This window comes from Gymnogyps californianus, chromosome Z, assembly GCF_018139145.2.
Source record: "Gymnogyps californianus isolate 813 chromosome Z, ASM1813914v2, whole genome shotgun sequence".
Taxonomy (NCBI): Eukaryota; Metazoa; Chordata; class Aves; order Accipitriformes; family Cathartidae; genus Gymnogyps; species Gymnogyps californianus.
The window spans coordinates 64,613,244-64,631,632 of record NC_059500.1 but is presented as its reverse complement, the minus strand read 5'-3'; the positions used below and the strand labels follow the sequence as shown (position 1 = coordinate 64,631,632).

Below are 18,389 nucleotides of genomic sequence, written 5' to 3'. Positions count from 1 at the left end.
CATGTGCGTACGTACGCACATACGGAAATGGGTGTGCTCCGACGAGACGGTAACACTTCTAATTAGTTACAGATATGGAAAAGTATCTCAGGACGGGTGAAGCGGCGCCTGCCAAGTGAGGGCAGCCCAGAGAAGGACGCGTGAAGGCTGCAAGCAAGGATGTGCACTGAATTTCTTACTAATCCCACAGAGGAATGAGCAGGTAAGCTCGGGCACCCCAGCGATTTCCCGGCGGCTCGTTGCGGCGCAGCAAGGCACCGCAGGCATTTTACTCCCTCCTCGCCCCTCGGCCGGCTCCCGGGGAGGACGTCGCCTGGGGAGGTTTTGGGGCTGCTGCGGAGAGGGGCCACACAGACGGGGTGCTGCGAGGTGGGGCGCGGCGCCGCCCGGAGCCGGCCTGAGTTTCGGGAAGGGCTTCCCCGCGCCTCAGCTCCTCACAGGAGGGCGGCGGCTGGCCCGCCCCCCGCCCCGGGGCCGCCGAAGTGCCCGCCGCTCTCCCACACGTGGGAAGGGCCGCGTGGGGCGGAGACATCCTCCCCGCCCGGCGCCTCCGCCGGCTCCTGGGCGCGGCCCGTCCCGACCCGACCCGTCCCGTCCCGTCCCGTCCGCGGGCGGCCGGGCCCTGCCCGTGACGACCGGGTGCGGCGGCTCCCTCCAACCGCCAACACCTGCGCGCGGGCGGGGCGGGGCGCCGCGGGGCCCCGCCCCGTGCACCTACAGGCGGCCGCCCCGCCCCGCGCCTCCCGCCGCCACCAATCCGCACCCGCCTCCCGCCCCATTCCTACGCCGTTTGCGCAGGCAGCGCTGTTTCCGCCGCGGCTCGGAGAGCTGGCTCCCCCCGATCCTCGGGAGCCCGATGTGACCCGCCAGAGAAAATGGCGGCGGCGGCCGGGAATCGCAACTCGTCGTCGGGATTATCCTCGGGCAGCGGCGCGGAGGCGGCCGCCGCCGCCGCCTGTGGGAGCCTGAAGGGCGGCGCGGTCCTGGGGAGCGTTGCCGGGAGTGGCGGGGGGCTCCTGCGGGAGGCGGGCGGCGGCGGCTGCCGGGAGCAGCGCTCTGACTGGAGACGGAAGCAGCTGCGCAAAGTGCGGAGCGTGGAGCTGGACCGGCTGCCCGAGGCGCCCCTCTTCCTCGCCGCCGCCCCGGCCGCCTCCTCCGCCTCCTCACCGGAGCCCCCCGAGACGCTGCTGCTCCACTACCTGCCCGGGCCGCCGCGCTCCAGCCCCGCCAGCCCGGCTGCCTCCCCCAGCCGCTGCGCCGAGCTCCTGGAGCCGCTGCCGGCGGGGAGCCCGGCGGGGACTGACCCCGCCGCGGAGCGGAGGATGGAGCCGTCCCCCGCCGCGAGGTGAGGGGGCGCTGGGGGCGGGCAGGGCTCGACCCCGGGTGGCGGCGGGTGACAGCGGCGGTGGCGGGGTTGTTCCCGCGGGGAGGGCTCGGGGTGGGCTCCGGCTCCCCGTTTCCCCCCCCCCCTCCCAGCGCCCGGCCGCCGCCTGGCCGCGGCCGGCAGCGGATGCGGGGGCGGCGGGAGCTGCCCGCAGAGCGCAGGGCTGGGGCGCGGCGGCCAGCCCTCGCCCGCCGCCTTCCCCCGGGGCGCGGGGGCACCTGGTGCGTGGGTGAGGGAGCGGTGGCCGCCGGGCCGGGCTGCCCCGCCGGCCGCCCGCAGCTGTCAGCGGCGCGGGACTGCGCGGGGCCCGGGAGCCGGCGCGGAGGAGCGGGTCGGGCTGCGCGGGAGCCGAGCCGCGGGGGGTGGCGTGTGTGTTTGCGGGGGGTGCTTTTGTGTTTAACTTCTGCCGGAGTCCCGAAAGGCTTTGAAGTGTGAGTTCGGGGTGGTGGCGGGGGCCGGGGCCGGATGTGTCAGCCATTGGGTCTCGGGGCGAGCGGAGCCCGTTGACTGCCCGCTGCTCTGCGGTGCCGGGGCAGGGCGCGGGCTGCGCCGTGGTTCAGGCGGCGGCTGTGGTCCTGCTTCGGGTGCTCACCGAGCACCTGAGCGCTTCCTGCACTGTCCCGGCAGTTTGCTGCACAAAATTGAGTATTTTTTTTTTTTTTTAAGAGGACTTCTCTGAAGTCTAATTCTAATTTGCAGCGCCGTGATATTGCAGAACTGATTTCTTTAATTCTTAGTAGGAGAGGGGGGAAAGGCTTTCAAATATAAATGTCCTCTGTCTTTTTCCAAGAGAAGGTAATTTTGTGGTAGTTTAGGTGATACATTTCAGTGGTTTCATTTGGTGCCCTCGTATTTGTAGCCTGTATTTGCTTTCCGTATGTATTATTTCATAAGTCCATTTTCTTGAGGTTTTATAGAACTGCCCATATTCTGCCTGTTTGACATGTGTAGAAGTATTCAGGATGAAAGCAAACTCGTCCACGGTGAAGCAGTTTAAACACTTCAGAGCACATTTCAGCTTTAACGTGCACTTACTAGGTCTAACTAGTATGTGTGCGGGAAGGCACTGCAGTAGCAATGGTGTAATTTTGATATGAAGTTGACAATTTCATATGGATTTCTTGTAAGGTTTTATATGGTGTGAACTGTGTAGTTTAAAGACTTAGTATTAACATCCAAGGACCTATTTTAATGTTGCCTTACAGTCTGTCTGGCTAATTATTTAAACTTCCTAAGAAATCTAGTTCCAGTTTGGACACATGACTTGGGTATTCTTTTCAGTTGTGTCTTACATCAGTTAAATCTCAAGGATATTTTTTACAGGTTGGCTTATCTTGGGACTACTGCAGTAAGAACTGTTTTCTAGACCAATGTCCTGTTTATATGAATTCTCAGCAATGCAGATGGATTTTGATCTATTTCTAGGGCAGTGTAAAAATACTTGATACGGTGTGGTTGTAACAGATAAGAAATGCCTCTGTTCTTACAGAAGGATTAGTGTGAAATCTTAAGTGTTTTGGGGGGGGAATAGTGTATGACTTTTAGCGAGCAACTTATCTTTTTATGTCTCTTAGCACCATCTTTGTCTCTATCAAGTAATGAAATTATAATGTACTGTATCTCATAATATGATTGTAACTAGTTTCACGGCTTTCAAGGAAAATAAAGAATCAGTTTTGGAACATGTTTAAAACAACTCAGAGTCTCATGGTGATAGCAAGTGGGAGTTAGGCTTGATATTAGAGGTTCAGGAAGGTCAATATATGTCGCATCAATGCTGAAACACTGAGTGCACCCTTGCTAGTCAGTCCCACAGCAGCAATGACAGAGCAGCTGTGGAATTTTTTCCTTTCACATGGACAGTTTTGCTTACTTTTAAGTACCTGCATTTGGACAAGTCAGTGTTTTGAGTGTGTGTACAAGTTAAAACTCTTCTCCTAAATGCTCTCTGAGACTCGACTAGGAATGCTAACAAATCATAGAAAGTACTAAATGCCAAGTGCTTTTCTCTTTCGTATTTTAGTGAGATAGTCTACTTTGAATTTATCATAAGTACAGTTGAAAATACATGGCAACACTAATAGTGATTGTTCTTCAGAAATATCCTATAAATGCTCATGTCAAGTGTCTCAGTAATTCTGTATGTCGTGTTACCAGTAAACAGATGTTAGACAAAGTACTACTTTGTCAGGCTCTATCAAGAATCTAAAACATCTCTCTACCCTTATTGTAATATTAATTGACTTGTTCTAGCCAAAGGAGGGAGGTTAATTTGTATGTGAGTAACAGTTAGCGTATTACACATTAAATTTGTTTGTGTAGCTGTTGCCCAGAGATTTGTTAAGAGGCAAACTAAAGGGCATAATCAAAATAATGTATTATGTGGAGGTTTTCTATTCTGTTTTTAAATACAGTAGTTGTACTTTACTGTAAGGATCTACCGTTAGTTAAAAGATACTGTGCTTGCTCCAAAGTCCCCCTATCAGTCTCTTTGGTATTACAGTTACTTTCTTTTTGAATAGATTTTCTGTTTATGCTGGAAGACCTGCATGAGCCTCAGAATGAAGCTGAGAAGGGAAATTGACTCTGCTGTTAAGTCCTAAATGTAAATATTACCTTTTTTCTTTAATCTCTCAAGTATTCTGCTTATCACGGCAGTAGAGCAAATATTTTCACTAAAAGCTGTGAAAGTTGTAAGCTATCTTTTTATATCACTGTAAGAGGAGGAGGGAGTTGTTTTACTAGGAAATGCAGCTTCAACATAAAGCACTTCAGACCTCTTATCGCATATCTATACTGACAGTATATGGATTTGGTTTATATAAAAAGATCCAAAGAGTGAGTTCAGTGATAACTGTAGTATGATTTCTTGTAACTTGAGGGAAATCCATGAAGGCAAAATGGACCTCCTTCTCTGTGACCTTAACAACGTTCTTTTAAAACATTCACACCCTTTAAGTGATGTTTATTTGTGTCTGAAATTGGTGTAGGTGACTTATTACATCCCCAAGTACAGGTTTAGTTATACTGCCATAACCATGTTTTTATAAAATGAAAAGCAGGAAGTGCTGCAACTCATCTCCTCTGCATACAGTAACCATGTACTGTGTGACTTGAGTGAAAATTAAGTGTTTGAATTTGAAAATGTATATGCTAGATATGGCAGACTTGTCAGATAGTTCAGCTGCAAGACAACCTTCGTAGATATTTATACTGTATTTTCTGCAGTTGCTGTTTGATGCCTGCTAGAGACACCAAAGATACACTGCGAAACTGAAGTTTTGACTATATGCACAAGTGTACTAGTAAAAGCTCGTCAGTTTTAGCTCTGCTTATCAATTTGTAGCACCTCTGATGGCTTTAAAAGGAGGGCATGAATGCTTTAACAGACAACTGGGCTGGGCAGTGGAGTGGAAACAGAGGGAGAGCACATACAGCAAAAGCACAGCATGGCCAAGGTTTGACTTTTTTTTTTTTTAAACTGAAATGGTGATAACATTGTCTGTTTGTGTTGTCAAAATGTAGCTAAGGTAAAAAATATAGCTTATTATTGACTTTGGCTATTCTTAGCTCAGGTAAAATATAATTTTATGTGTTTTAACCAAATCTATAATGCTGGATATCTTTAACTGGCTGCTTAAATAAGCCACCAAATTTTCTGCCTCCAGTATGAGCTGGATACTACTGTGAGGGAAAACTCACTTCCTACCTCTCCCGTGCTCTGTGGCTTGAGAGTACTTTTGGAAGAGGGTCACCCTCTACCGTGTCTGATTTTTATCACTCTTAGTTATTGCAAGTGGTAGAGTTCTGCTTAAATGGTCTAATCTGGTATGGCAGTTTCTTTGTTCCTGTGCAAAGTAAATAGATTGTAACTAACTAATCTGGAGCTTTCTGTCTCACTGGATTTAGTGATACTAAAGGTTCAGTCTCCAGTGTCACTCAGTGGAGTATAAGTACTGCTCAGGGCAATACCTGTGTGCAGACGTGTAATTGTGCCTTACCCAAAGGTCAAACATGTACAGTACAAGATTTGAAGATCAGTTTTTCCTTCTGTATGATGGATTTGAACTTCATGAGATCTTTTGGTGTGCTAATGCATTTGTTGTTGTTTGAAGTTGGACTAAAGGTAACGGTGCAGCTGTGCAGAAGTTTATCCTGGTGCAGGAGAGGATGAGGTGGGAGTGGAAACAAGCGGCTGGGGGTGGGGTGACTGTGGGAATGCTTCTGTTGGCTTTCGCTGGCTTCCAGTATTGGTGAGACTTGGCTTAAGCTTGTTTAAAATAGAAATTATATGTTGCCATGTAGCTGTTCTTTAAACAAACTTGTAAAGCTAGTTTTCAGCAGCAGTGGTGATAAGAGAACAGATCTGGTTTGAGTTCTGAGTTTCTAATGCTAATCTCCGTGTTCTCGGAGGATTCTCTGCAAAGACCCAAGGGCTGTCTTATTTTACTTTTTATCAGCTCTGCTCTCACTTAAAAGTCTAGAATTACAGTTCATTCTTTTGCTTGAGGCAAAGTGGACAAAGCCTTTAAGAGGGCTTCATTACTTGTCTCTAGGTGACTAGGAGGACGTGGTTAAGTGGAAAGTTGCTTTCTTTTGCTTCCCTCCCTTTTTATCTTCTGAGTGTGTTGCCTGTAGGACCCTTCCGATTTCCTGTCTCACCACACTGCAGAACTGGAGAATCCTGCTTGGTGGTGAATAGTCTTGATTATTTTTTTCCTATAAGATATGTTTGGGGGTTTGGGATTTTTTTGTTTGTTGGTTTGTGGGCCTTTGGCTTTTTTTGTTTTGGTTGTGTTTTGGGTGGGGTTTTTTATGTTGTTTTTTGGTTGGGGATGGGCTGAAGATCAGTTTTGTTGGATCTTGACTGAAAAATGTCCTGAAAAAACAGCAGCTCTATTTACTTGATACTTAAGAGTCATTTGAAATTAGGAATTGTGTACCTTTTGTCTGGAAACTGATGAAATACTTTTCAAATTGTCTTAATGAAATCTGATAGAGCCATCACTCCCTCTCAGTTTTGCTCAGAAATGTCCAATTTTTTTGATAGTGCTCAGCATCTGATGACTAAGGATTTGAAGGTGTTTGCAGAAAGTGTTTTGTTTCTTTTTCTTTAAACTTAGAATGTCATTGAGTAGTCCTGTCTCTCCGCTATGAGATTAAACTGTAATTCAAGTCAGTATACCTTTGTTTCACATTGTCTCCATATATTTCTTTTGTGTCCCTGAAGTGTAAACTATTCATATAATTCATGGAAATATAACACAATACTGTTTGTTCTCATCTCTCTTGTCCTAATACTCTAATTTGTAGTGGAATGGCTGCTAATATACTTATTATGCTGGGTGACTTCAATTCTTCCCTAGTATTTCTCATCAATAGATTTCACACTGCTGTTGATACTGCAGCTCCTTGTAACTTACCCAGGGTCACTGTGGGAGGTGGGAGTAGAGCGCTGGAAAAATGAGTTGCGTCTGCTAGACCACACTGACATCTGACCACATCTGACATCTTGTTTTCTGAGCTCTTTTCCATCCTCTTCTTGAGGATCATCCAGTCATCTTGCTTTTGAGCAAACTGAGATGAGTCTTTGCTCAGCTGTCAGCAGTGATGATCAGATCCTTTTGTGAGCTGGTAGTTAACCCTCAAAGGTATGCAACTAATACTCCTTATTTTGGCCCGTAGATATGCATTTCATTCCACTAGTTATTTCTCTCAAATACCCTCTTACACCTTCAGGATTTTTTGTATGTCCTGTATGACTGTCATGCTTGTATCTTCAGGATTGTTCCTTTCAGATACTGAAAGGGCTTGGTGTAAATATTTGTAAGTGTTGAAGGAAAAAAATCTAATTTCTGATAATACCAAATTGAGAAACAGTTTTGTTTTTTTAAACAAATTGTCAGTGTTACCTCCCATTTTACTGCCAATAAATGCCTGCAGAATTTTATTTTAGTAATTCTTTGTATTCTTTAAAAGAGAAGCTTCAAAGCTCAGTGGATAATAGGGTCTCCCCATTACCTTCAGGTAACGCTTAACTATTCTGCATCTGGAGAGGCATACAAAATGCAAATATCTGAAATACGTGGTGAAAATTGCAGTGACCTCTGCTTTGCAGTTCATTTAGAGTTTATTGAGCTTGTCAGATTAATACAATCTAGCAGGCAAGTGTTCATTATTGTCATGGTTAAGACAATGTTCTAATTGCTTTGAATTATGACTGTCTGAATTTCTGGTTGCTGAATATGTACTTTGAAAATTCATGTGTAGTCAGTGACAGTTTTCTCAATTTTTCAATATTTTACACTTTTTTTTTTACTTCTTCCATGTTTTTAGACTTCAGAGTCGCCAGGTATGATACTAATATTCCTTTCAATTTTTTTCTCTTGTTGCGAGTTTTAACTTTACCACCAGATATATAATCAGTATATTAATGTTCCCATGAAATACATCTGAAATGTTTGTTATTTCACTGAAGTAAGTACCTCTACAGAGGCCTAGCCTGTGACTAAAGACTTGTTTGATTAATGTAAGACAATATTGCAGTTGTGACTAGCATGGAAGCTCACTGAAACAGTGCTAATGTGTTCTTAAAAATTTGGAAAAGATCTCCCATATTAAGGATCCATATTGCTTATTAATTTTATTGGATTATTCGTAGGTGATGGCTCCTATGGTTGTGTAAGGTTCTTAGGCAGTTCAGACTTGAAATGGAAATGTGAACAGCTGGTTTTTAAATGGAGTGGAGCTGGATGGAGTTTATCTTAAAACTATATTAATATGCATAAATTTATTTTTAAAAAGTTATTTCAATAATGTCTGTGTATAGTTCCAGAAAATGAGCTCTTCTGTGTATATAGAACAGACATTAATTTGTTGGGTTTTTAACCGTAAGTTCTGCAGTTATTTGTAATGAACAGCTCAATACAGGAGGTTTCCTGATCTCTACAGGCACATTGGATGCCCCAGCCTGTAGGAAGCGCCGGGGCACTGGGATTTCTATTAGGTTTTACATGATAAGTGTGGAAACTAGTTTTTCTGTACTGCCCAGCCAACACGGCCAGGGTGTTCGCTGCTTGCCCTGCAGTGGTGGCTGCTGGTTTCTGGCAAGGTCACTGTAACCAGCAGAACTAGCTTTCTCTTTGAACCTCCAAGGTTAGGGCCAGGATCTCCTGCACCGGTACGTTCTGCTCCGCACAGGCTTGTTCACACCTTGCTCAAACATTTTTCTAAAATTAACTGAGACTTCCAGTTTCTTCCCCTGACAAGAATTTGCTCTGAGTTGCAACTGCATGTTTCTTATCCGTCCCAGAGGCTCTTGGGAGGAAGAGCAGGGGTATGTGGGGAAGAAGTCTTAAAGACATGCAGATTGTTTGTTGTATTTGTTTTAAGCTAGTGTTATAGGAAGAGGGAGGAGAAGGAGCTCACTCCCCACCCCCCGGCCTTGTGTACAAGAAGGCATGAAATGAAACTCCTTGAGCCATGCACTTTGGTGGCAGAGAGCAATGCAGATAGTCTTCAGGGTTGTCATTTTAGAAGTACATTGTGCCAAACAGACACAGAAAAGACTGGATGACTGATCTATTTGGTTTCTCTCACTGTGAAGATTGACATGCAGACTGACAGTCAGACTGCCTTTTTTGTGGGAAGAAGGCAGATAATCCCCATCAAGGAACTGAGTAATAAAATATTTTGGATTAAACTAAGACATCTTCCATCTGTGCAAAGTTGTAAGGTGCTTTCATTTAAGGATGTGTTCAGTATAGTAAACCAAGATACAGTGATACCCTCAGCAAGCTGAGTGAGGAGAAGTATTAACGATTGGCAAAGTGTTTGGCTTAGGTGAAATGGCAATTTAGAATTGCTGCCGTGGGTTACAGTGGTGTAATGCCTGACCATTGCTTTTGGCTTCTGCTGCAGGTCAGCATGCCTCCATTCAAAATGGTTAATGTTGTCACTCATTTCAGCTGTATTGTTGGTAGTGAAGGATTCAGTACAAAGAAAGCTTTTTCCTTGTATAGGTACTTCAAAGCCAGATGGGTCCGAGTGACTCTTGGGAACGGAAAACACGGGGGAAAGGGTTAGAAAGCAGCAGATCAGTAAAACAAACAAATGTGAAGTGTTTCCTTGTACCTGGGGTGCTCATCATTTCAGCCCAAAAGAATTTCTCATGACAAGCTTTTCTCTATCCACGAAAGAAGAGAAGTCAGTGTTTGCACACTGCATTCCTAAACTCTCCTACAAATTCTGTTTCTTTTCTACAGTGGAAGCTGGACTTCCCTTTCTGAATGAAAAAAAAAATGTAATTGTTGGAAGGCTTTGAGGTGAAAGCTGCCCTATGAGATGTCCTTGAGAAAGGTCTTGATGACATCTCATTCAAATGTTTACTGTCTGTACCAAATACATCACTGTCAGTAACTTTCCTTGGCTGTTGCTCTTGGGATACTCTATATAATATAAGTTTACTAATAACATCACAAACCTTTGTGAAAACTCTGGCATTTCTCAGAAAAGTACTGTCTTTAACCAAGTCTTTCCCCTATTTTCTCTAATTAATGATATTAAACTAATGAAACTGTTCAATGTTCATCTTTCTAAACTCATTTGGAGTGTAATTGTACTTGCTCTTGAAATTACGTTTTTTACATTGAAAATTTTGAAGTATAGATTAGCTCTTTAGACAATTATGTGTACAGATGGTAAGACGAACAGTGCTACTGTATCTTCAGTTTTGTCCTTTAAGCATGTGGTCCAGTTCCAGCATGTTCAGGTACAGTGGTAAACCATCTTGTCCTGGTAAATCCACTGAAGTATATAATTCCCCTTACTACCTCAGCAGAAAATTGGTATGCTCTATTGTTTGCTTGTTCTGACCTGCTCTGAGCCACACGTTTGTGGTAGTAGTTTACAGTTCTGCCACTAGTGAGGATGCCCAGCAAAGCCAAGTGGGGAAGGACAAATGCTTCGGCATTTTGGAATCAGCTATGTATGAATTTCATTCCTGTATTTTAAAATTGTCTGCAAATGGGAATATAGGTCCAGTGCCAGGGCAGGCCACTTGTAGACCCTGGGAATCAAGACTGCAGGGGAGCACAGCCAGAACTTTTAGGCTTTTGGCTTCCTTTCAGCCCACAGGTGGACTGCTGAGGAGCTAGCAAGGGGAACAAGTAGGAAATCTGCCAGCTTCCACCACGTAGGCATAGTTCCATAGGACCTTCATCAAAATGGGACTCTGACTTTTTCTGAATTGACAAATAATTATTTTTTAAAATTATTTCTTTCCAGGCAGCAGCTTAGCTGTATGCATACGTATTTCCCCTGTCTTTAAAGTACTCGCATGTGCATAAGTAGTTGAGACCTAAATAACCATAAATAGCTGGGACTTAAACAAAAATACAGGTTTTAATCATGTGAGTGAGCCTCTAGTAAAATGCTTGTGCAGTGGTGGAGCCTTGTAGTCTTTATTGGTATTCTTTGTGAGCAAGTGTTCACTCCTTTTGTATCTATCCCGTTGTGGTATTGGTGCCTTAGGCTGAAATGAAGCAAGGTTTATCACTGAGTAGGTGAAACTTCTCTAATCTGGATTTTGTTCAAAACATGAATCCCAATTCAGAGGAAAGTCAGGACCTGAATTACCACTATGCTCACCTTGGAGTTACATGTGACTCTTGCAGGGTTCCGAGTGAAGCTTCTCTGCTTGTCAACTCTGTCAAGCTAATGGCAGCAGGGCAGTGCTAGCATAAAAGCTATTGTACTCACAATGACTAGGTAAGTGCTGTGCATCTTGTGGCCCTCAGCTACATAAAACTTGGTATGGGACTCATAAGGTTAGTGAGGTGGACCATCTCTGATGCTTCAGGCAGCAGGTGCCGATAGAGCTTGGGGAAAAAGAAGGATGCAAGACCTGGTAGTGTAGTATGTGTTACAAACTGGAAGACCTCCTGGTTATAACAGAATCTCCACATATAAATGTGTGTTTTGGTTTACATATGTTTAGCAATCTTAGGTTGCTTCTGCCTACGCCATGCTGATAGTGTTTTGGTACATGCTGATTTGTGAAATATCTAAAAATGGTGAGTTTCTGTCATGACTAAAACTCCAATTCAAAGGATATAACAGTGAAAGTTGTCAAAAGTAAGAATATGATTATTTTTCCTATCTTCCTTTTTTTTTTCTTTAATATACCTAGGACATTTTTAACTATATATAGCTATACTTAAGGAGCCATAAGATTTTGAAAAAATACTCAGTTTGCTTCTTCCAGGTTATAGGGAAATAATTCATCTCTGTTCCAATTAATGTTTGTAAGGAAAAGACTACTGAACAGATTTACCCTCTCAAGTTACCATTGGTACAAAATGTACATTAAGTTTCTCTGATCGTAGAGCCAAAAGGGCTACACATCTCCCTGATTTGCACAACTAGTCAGTAGGTAAACTGGATTGGAACAAATGCCAAAAACAGATGGAGGACTGATTTATGCAACTGCAGCATTTTCAGATCTGTTAAATGTTGTGATTTGTGCAGAACAGCTCTACTGGTTATACTAGTTGGGACCAGCTGTGCTCTGTCTCCCCTCTGTGGGGAGAACAAAGCTTGTGTTATGGGGGCTGGTACCTTAAGGAGGACAGGCTCTTTTTCGCATTAAGTATTTTCAGTTAATCTCTGGGGGATAAGACATTGTCGCCTCCAGATTTCAAAACACTTTCTTGTGCAGCAAACATGATGACAAATTAATTTATGATTTGGTGGAGGCGCAAAGCAGGTCTATGGATTTCGCCCTAAAGACATTTTTAAAATATTTTTTTTGCTTGAAACAACAAATAATTAGTGCATAAGCATAAATGCAGTCAAAGTTTTCATTGTAGTTATAACTGGACAAGGTTTTGGCGTTTGTAACAGTCAGTCTGTAACCAGTCTTTCCTCAGGTTTCTTTACAGTCACTTTCAGAAAATAAAAAATACTGTGTAGAGCTTGCTCTTTTTTCCCCCTAAATTCACTTTAGAGAAATAACATCTCACTTTCTCTCCTGAAGGCCCAATGTCTGCTTCATGGCATTTCTGAGCCTTATTGTGACAGCGTCTGCATTTTGATACCTAAAAGGAAATGGGAAATGAGACAATATGGGTCTAGCACTGTTACTCCCTTTCCATGTTCAAATAAATGGCATGTTTTTATAACTGGGAGGGGATAAAGCTGGCTCTCACAAGGGAAGTGGTTAGTGAAGCTGGTTCTTACCATGGTGACTTTTGATAAGGATTTGTTGGGTTACTGTATACTTATGTGCAGTCACTAAAATAATCTATAATTACAGGATTGAAAATGTTTAACTCTTTCAGTTTAACTACATTAGTCCTTTAGAAGCTGTGAATGGGCAGTCAGAGTATAAGAATTGAGAACTATGCTATTCCATATTTGTACAGTAGCTTGCTTCTAACATTGTGTAGATCCGTGGCTGGCTGGCTAATGCTTAACGCAGGCATATTAAGCAAGTAGATGGGAAGGCTGTCTTCTGAAGGTGTTGACCTTCCCTGTCTGCAGTGTTCAAAGAGATACAGTTTGAGTCCTGTATCTGAATGTTCATGTGGTATTTGTTGTTAGAAATATGACTGAAGCTGACTATGCAAATGCCTTTAGTTTTCCAGGATAGGATTATGTGACAGTGTGTTCTTCACTGGTCCTGTGCAGTTCAGGCCAAAGTCAGCCTTGTTCCAACTCCATTTCAAAGGCACATGTTCCTTCTGACATCTGCATGGACTTGAGGCTCTGTCGCCCTAGTTACAGATTGCCTGTCAGTTTAGTGTAGCAATTAATTCAATGGGTGACATCAGTTTTCAGCTTCTAGTTCACAGCCAGGTCACTTCCAGTACCTAGTATAAGATTAACTTGTTGAGAAATGTATTTCCATAAACAGTCCATTAGTAAGACACAAGGGCATGACTTGTTTCACCCACAGGCTTTCCCTCAACTATAGTTCCACCAGTGTTTCCTGGAAACTAGTTTTTATTTCTGGTCTTTTATATATGTGATGTAGTTTCATAGTTATTTGAAAAGCACTTACACACCTGTTTAAAGAAGTGAGACTGCTTTTTCAGTAACTGTCATATTTTTGAGAGGCTGCTACTGTGATACAAGTCCTCGTGGTAAGAAGTAAAATGAGTCTGACATCTTTAGTGATCACAAATGTTTGCTTAATCTTTGAATATTGTATTAAAATTTAATAAGGAACTTATCTGTGTGTTAAAGCAAATGCTTTTTACATCCTCTTTTTTTAGACATTTGTCCTGTAAAGGTCTTTCAGAATAGCGTGTGTTTTATTGACCTTAAAATCAGCATATTGCAAATGTTTCAGTGGTGGTAGTTAAACTTGTAAGACGTCTGATCACGCATTGATTTGACATAAGATTCCTTTTGTAATCTCTTTCTATGTGGCAATGCCATTAAACTAGAGCACCTTCGAGAGTTGTAAGAGGTGTGGATTTTTCTTCCCATTTTTTTCATTCTTTCGAAGTAAAACTTACGTTGTGTAGCGAAGTAGAGAAAATGAAATTGGATTATGAATTTGTAATCAGACAAATTCTGGGATGGATTTCTTACTATGTCATGTTAACACAAGTTGTTTTTAACTAAGGTTGAAAGTCCATTCAGAGGAGTCATAACACAGCAGGGTGGTCACAAATGGGACTATAAACTAGTACAGCTGCCCTGCTGGTCAGACTGTTTGGCAATCACCTGTTTAATTTGTTGCTGCTTTATCCTTTCATATGCTGAAGCACAGCTGATGTGTAAAAGCTTTCTTGGTAGCACCTCAGGGAATTACTTCAGATTCAGTTGTTATTGATGTCCTTTGGGTGAAAGATATTTCCTCTGTAACAAGGGGGATAATTTCCCCTTTCTTAAGTTGGTTCAGTGAAACCTTGCACTCTTATTTCCCACATTTTTATGACTATTTCATTACTAGAGTAGGTATTACTGCTGCAAGTCACAGTCCTAGTTTGTGTTTTGTGTTTCTTATCTTTAAATGTGTTCCTTAAAAAAAAAAACCCGACTCTAGGTTACAACTGATTTTTATATGGATTCTGATTTTAAATCCTCAAATAGATTGTGGAAGTGTGGACAGCACACAACTTATAGAGATTTCACTTATGAGCATTTCTGCAAAAAATACCAGTGAAACTTTTGGAGGAAAACTTTATAAGGCAGATTTGACGATTTGATCCTTCCAAATAAGAATAAATGTTCTTGAAGATAATTAGCTCTTCATTTTCATTTCACTTAATTTTGAGTAAGACAGTTATAGCTGTTTGCAAATAAATGAGGTCAGTTTAAAAATTGTAGATTGGTCTAATGAGTCTAGTACAAAGAGTAAGCAACTAGTAACTTGTTTCAGAAGGAAGAAAAAAAATAAAGCCATAAAGATAGGCACACTTTTGAGCTGTGCAAGTTTAGAATTTTACAATGTGAAGATACTTTAACTTAATTGAGTGTACAGAGAATTAGAGAAATCGGTTCAAACAGAAATGAGTTGTGCTTCATCAAATCAAAAAATCGGGAAAGGATTAGGTGAGTTGGGCCTCACCTGTGCCTTAGGTACATGCTGGTACTTGAATAGGATCACAAACCCTACCAAAGCTTCTAGCTAGCAACAACTTCTTCATTTTTTTCATATCCAGTTGGATTCTCATTCATTGCAGTCTCATTTTCCTTGTGATTAGGCTTTTTTTTCAAAGTAACTGTCATATCCCTTGTTCAGTGGTTTTTTTAATATTGGAGTTTTAAAACACATTCTTGTCTTCTATTGCTGCTTTCTAGATTGATATACTTCTGTCTGAATATTCATACAACCCCCCCCAAATTACTCAAATTTCTTTTGCATTTCAATTAATAGTTCTGAATTTCTCTTGTCTGTATTTGATTTATGTGTTTTCTGGAGATGAATGCATTTTCCGTTCTTTTTTCTTTACTGTGCCCTCTTTGATTAGGATTGCTTATGCAGAAAGTGAAGGTTGGATTTTAAATACAGTTGAAATACAGAATTATTTACTTAAATGTGAAGCCTAAATTTGTAGGCTCCCCTAAATGGGAGGCTTGGCTGCTTTTTTTTTTTTTTTTTTTTTTTTTTTTAGGAAAACCGAATTGCTCCTATGGATACTTCCATATGAATTGGGAAGCTTTTGTAATGTGAAGGCAGGGAGAGGAACAATCTGGAACAGCAGTCACTGGTAGTCTTTCACCTCCTTCAGAAAGTAATGCCCTCTTTTTCTGAAGCTGGCAGTGGGAACAAATTAACAGAAGAGTAAGTTTATCAGCCGGTTTGCTCGAAGTAATGTGGTTTATTCTGACTTTTTTAGGATTGAGTGCACAATATTGAACGTTATTTGGATTATTAATTTGACGTTGGAAGTGGCTAAGAATCATCCAAGAATAATGCCAAAATTTTACTTTTCTCAAAATATATAGCTTGCTTGAGGTGCTTTTTGTTAAACGTTTTTGAAGAGAGACTAGCTGGCTTTTATCCACCAATTTGAAAACCAATAAGGTTTTTTAGGGCATCATCTTAATGGACCAGAATTTGTTGTTGCATGAAGAAACTGTAAGATGGTTTTGAAAAGAAATATGAGGTTCAGTCAATGTTAGTTTAACCTTCCCTTAGATCACTGAAATAAAATGAACTGGAAAAGCTCTGGAAACCAGATTAAGACACACTTAAAAGCACGGATTCACTTAGTGCCTTTCTTATTTTAGGGCATCATGGTGTTCAAAACTACTGGAGAATCTTCATGAGAAACTGGTAGTAAACTGAAGTAAAAACTTGCTGCAGGAAGGTATGCATTAGTTTCAGAAATTCCTGTTAAAACTGCAGTGCAGAAAGAGTATCTCAATTGGTGAGTTTAGTCCTGTGAAGTGGCTGAGCAACTCTCTTCTAGGTTAGTCCCAAAGTGAAATGGCAACACTTGAAAACGATCAGGCTTTTGGACCTTTTGTAGGGGAAAATGGTTTCTCAGCCAGCCTCAAAACTTGTAATCTGTGTTGGTAGGGATTTGTGTCTGACAGTGGGATGTGGAGAGGAAGAGAGACAGATCTTGGCTTTACTGAAACTCTGGAGCTGGTTCAGCATTGTCATTTATGGCCTATTCTTCTGGATTTGCCTTTGTTGTAAGCACGTTTCAAGTATTTTCCATTCATTGTTCTTCACTGCGCTAAACAGTAGTGTGAAAGTTAAGGAAAAAATATTTCTGTAATTAGGTTCTCTACTAGATTTTCGAGATGGGTTTCTGATTTTGGCTTTTTTCCTAAAAGCACAGACACCCAAGGAATGCTAATTTAAATAAAGCTGTTCTTGTAGGTGCAAAATTATATAGATGGCTTTCAAACATAAGATTACAAAATAAAGCACATATTTTTCCTTAATTACACCCATGTCTAGGTCTAATACTGTTGTTTAAAACCCCTTAAATTTATGAAATATTTTTGAGTAGTGTCTACTACCAAGGAGATCCTGCAAAGTACTTAGTTTTGTTATTTTCTGGGATATTTTCTTAAGGTTTTAAAATCAGAGAAATTGTAGAATTATGCAGTTTGCTTTCATTGCAGATGCACAAATCTTAACCTGCAGATTGGTATGAAATTTTCCATCAGAACCATTTACATTGCATTTCATATATGAGTTAGAAAGGTATCCTAGATACACTGGCATAAAAACACCATGCAGGATTTGCTGTGAAGTGAGAAATCTGGAAGCCACTTTTAAAGAATAATGGTTAAAAAAAAAAATGGGAAACAAATATGGAGGTTACAATTTGAACTTGTTCCACAGATTCAATTTAGTATTTACTCCTTTTTTTAACCTTTGAAATGCTTTATTCCAGATGAAAGGGGAAAAAAATTGAAGCAGATCTCTTTTGCTCCCAGATGGTGACATAGTCAATGTCAGTTGGGGAAATTTTGAACCCAGCAGAAGTAAGGATGCCTTTCAGGCCTGTCATGTAGGTTGGTTTCACAAGTGAAATATTGCCAAGTAGTGCAGTTCCAGCTTATGGGAATGAGGAATAGTGTAATAATTATGATAGTATGGCATAATTGCCTGTATCAGGAATTACTTCACAAAAATGTCTAAATAGTGTCAAAGGATCATTGTCATGTCTGATTTTCAGCACTTCCTGGAAAAACAGTGCTTCAATCTCCTGTCTCCGTTTATTTCATTGCCTATTAATAAAGCAAGGAGTTTACCAGCAAACTTGAGCATGTACCTCTGTGGCACAAGTGACATTTACGAGAAACCTGAATACATGGAATAAAGTGCAAGGAAAGAACATATAGGTTGGTTTTGTGTTGTTTTGGGTTTTTTTTTGAGGTGGGGGGAGTGCAGATATTGGAGTAATTTCTTTTAACTTTCTCTGATATTTTTTCAAGACTTTTTTGTTTGCATTTTTTTCTTCTAGATTGTGTTAATTGTTTGCGTGCTTGCTTAGATATAATTACTGGATTGATTTGTGGGGCTGCCATTAATACCAGCATAGCTCTAATGTCTTTTGATCTGATGGCAAGTTAACAGTATGTTTCAGTATTTTTTACACTAGAAGCCTTGCTTTTAATGATCAAATCAATTTGTGAAGCACTGAAAGGATATACAGTGGAATATCATCTTGTTTGCTTGTAATTGTACTAATGGGTGAATATATGAAGCCAGAAAAAAATTCAGACAAGGACTGTCCCTCCCCGACACCACCACCCCACTTCCCCAGACACTAGTGGCACTTGTGCATTGTGTTAAATTAGACATAGACATTTTTGCTTATTGTTCTCATACATTTGAATCTTACTGCACTGCATAAGGGAGAAAAACTACGGATATTTTGATTGAGTAAACTAAAATAAAAACTCCAGAGGACTAACTTGCTTCACATATTGATCATAATTTTTGTTGGCAACGCTTTCATGCATGGGCTAGATTTCATGCTGTCTTCTTAGTAAGAACATTGCTTTTAAATTAATGCTGTTACAT

At 41.7% G+C, this 18,389-nt stretch overlaps 1 protein-coding gene across 2 annotated transcripts in view; it reads left to right on the top strand.

Moving 5' to 3' along the window:
* Positions 1–854: 854 nt before the first annotated feature.
* The window catches only part of MAP3K1 (mitogen-activated protein kinase kinase kinase 1), a 62,975-nt gene continuing 45,440 nt past the window's right edge, over positions 855–18,389 (top strand). Inside the window, exons 1-2 of one of the 2 annotated variants that reach the window (XM_050913355.1) lie at positions 876–1,345; positions 1,821–1,826. In XM_050913355.1, the coding sequence (XP_050769312.1) occupies positions 876–1,345; positions 1,821–1,826 (476 nt within the window). Of the gene's footprint in view, positions 1,346–1,820; positions 1,827–18,389 lie in introns of both variants that reach the window. The other variant, XM_050913357.1, reaches the window with a different exon arrangement.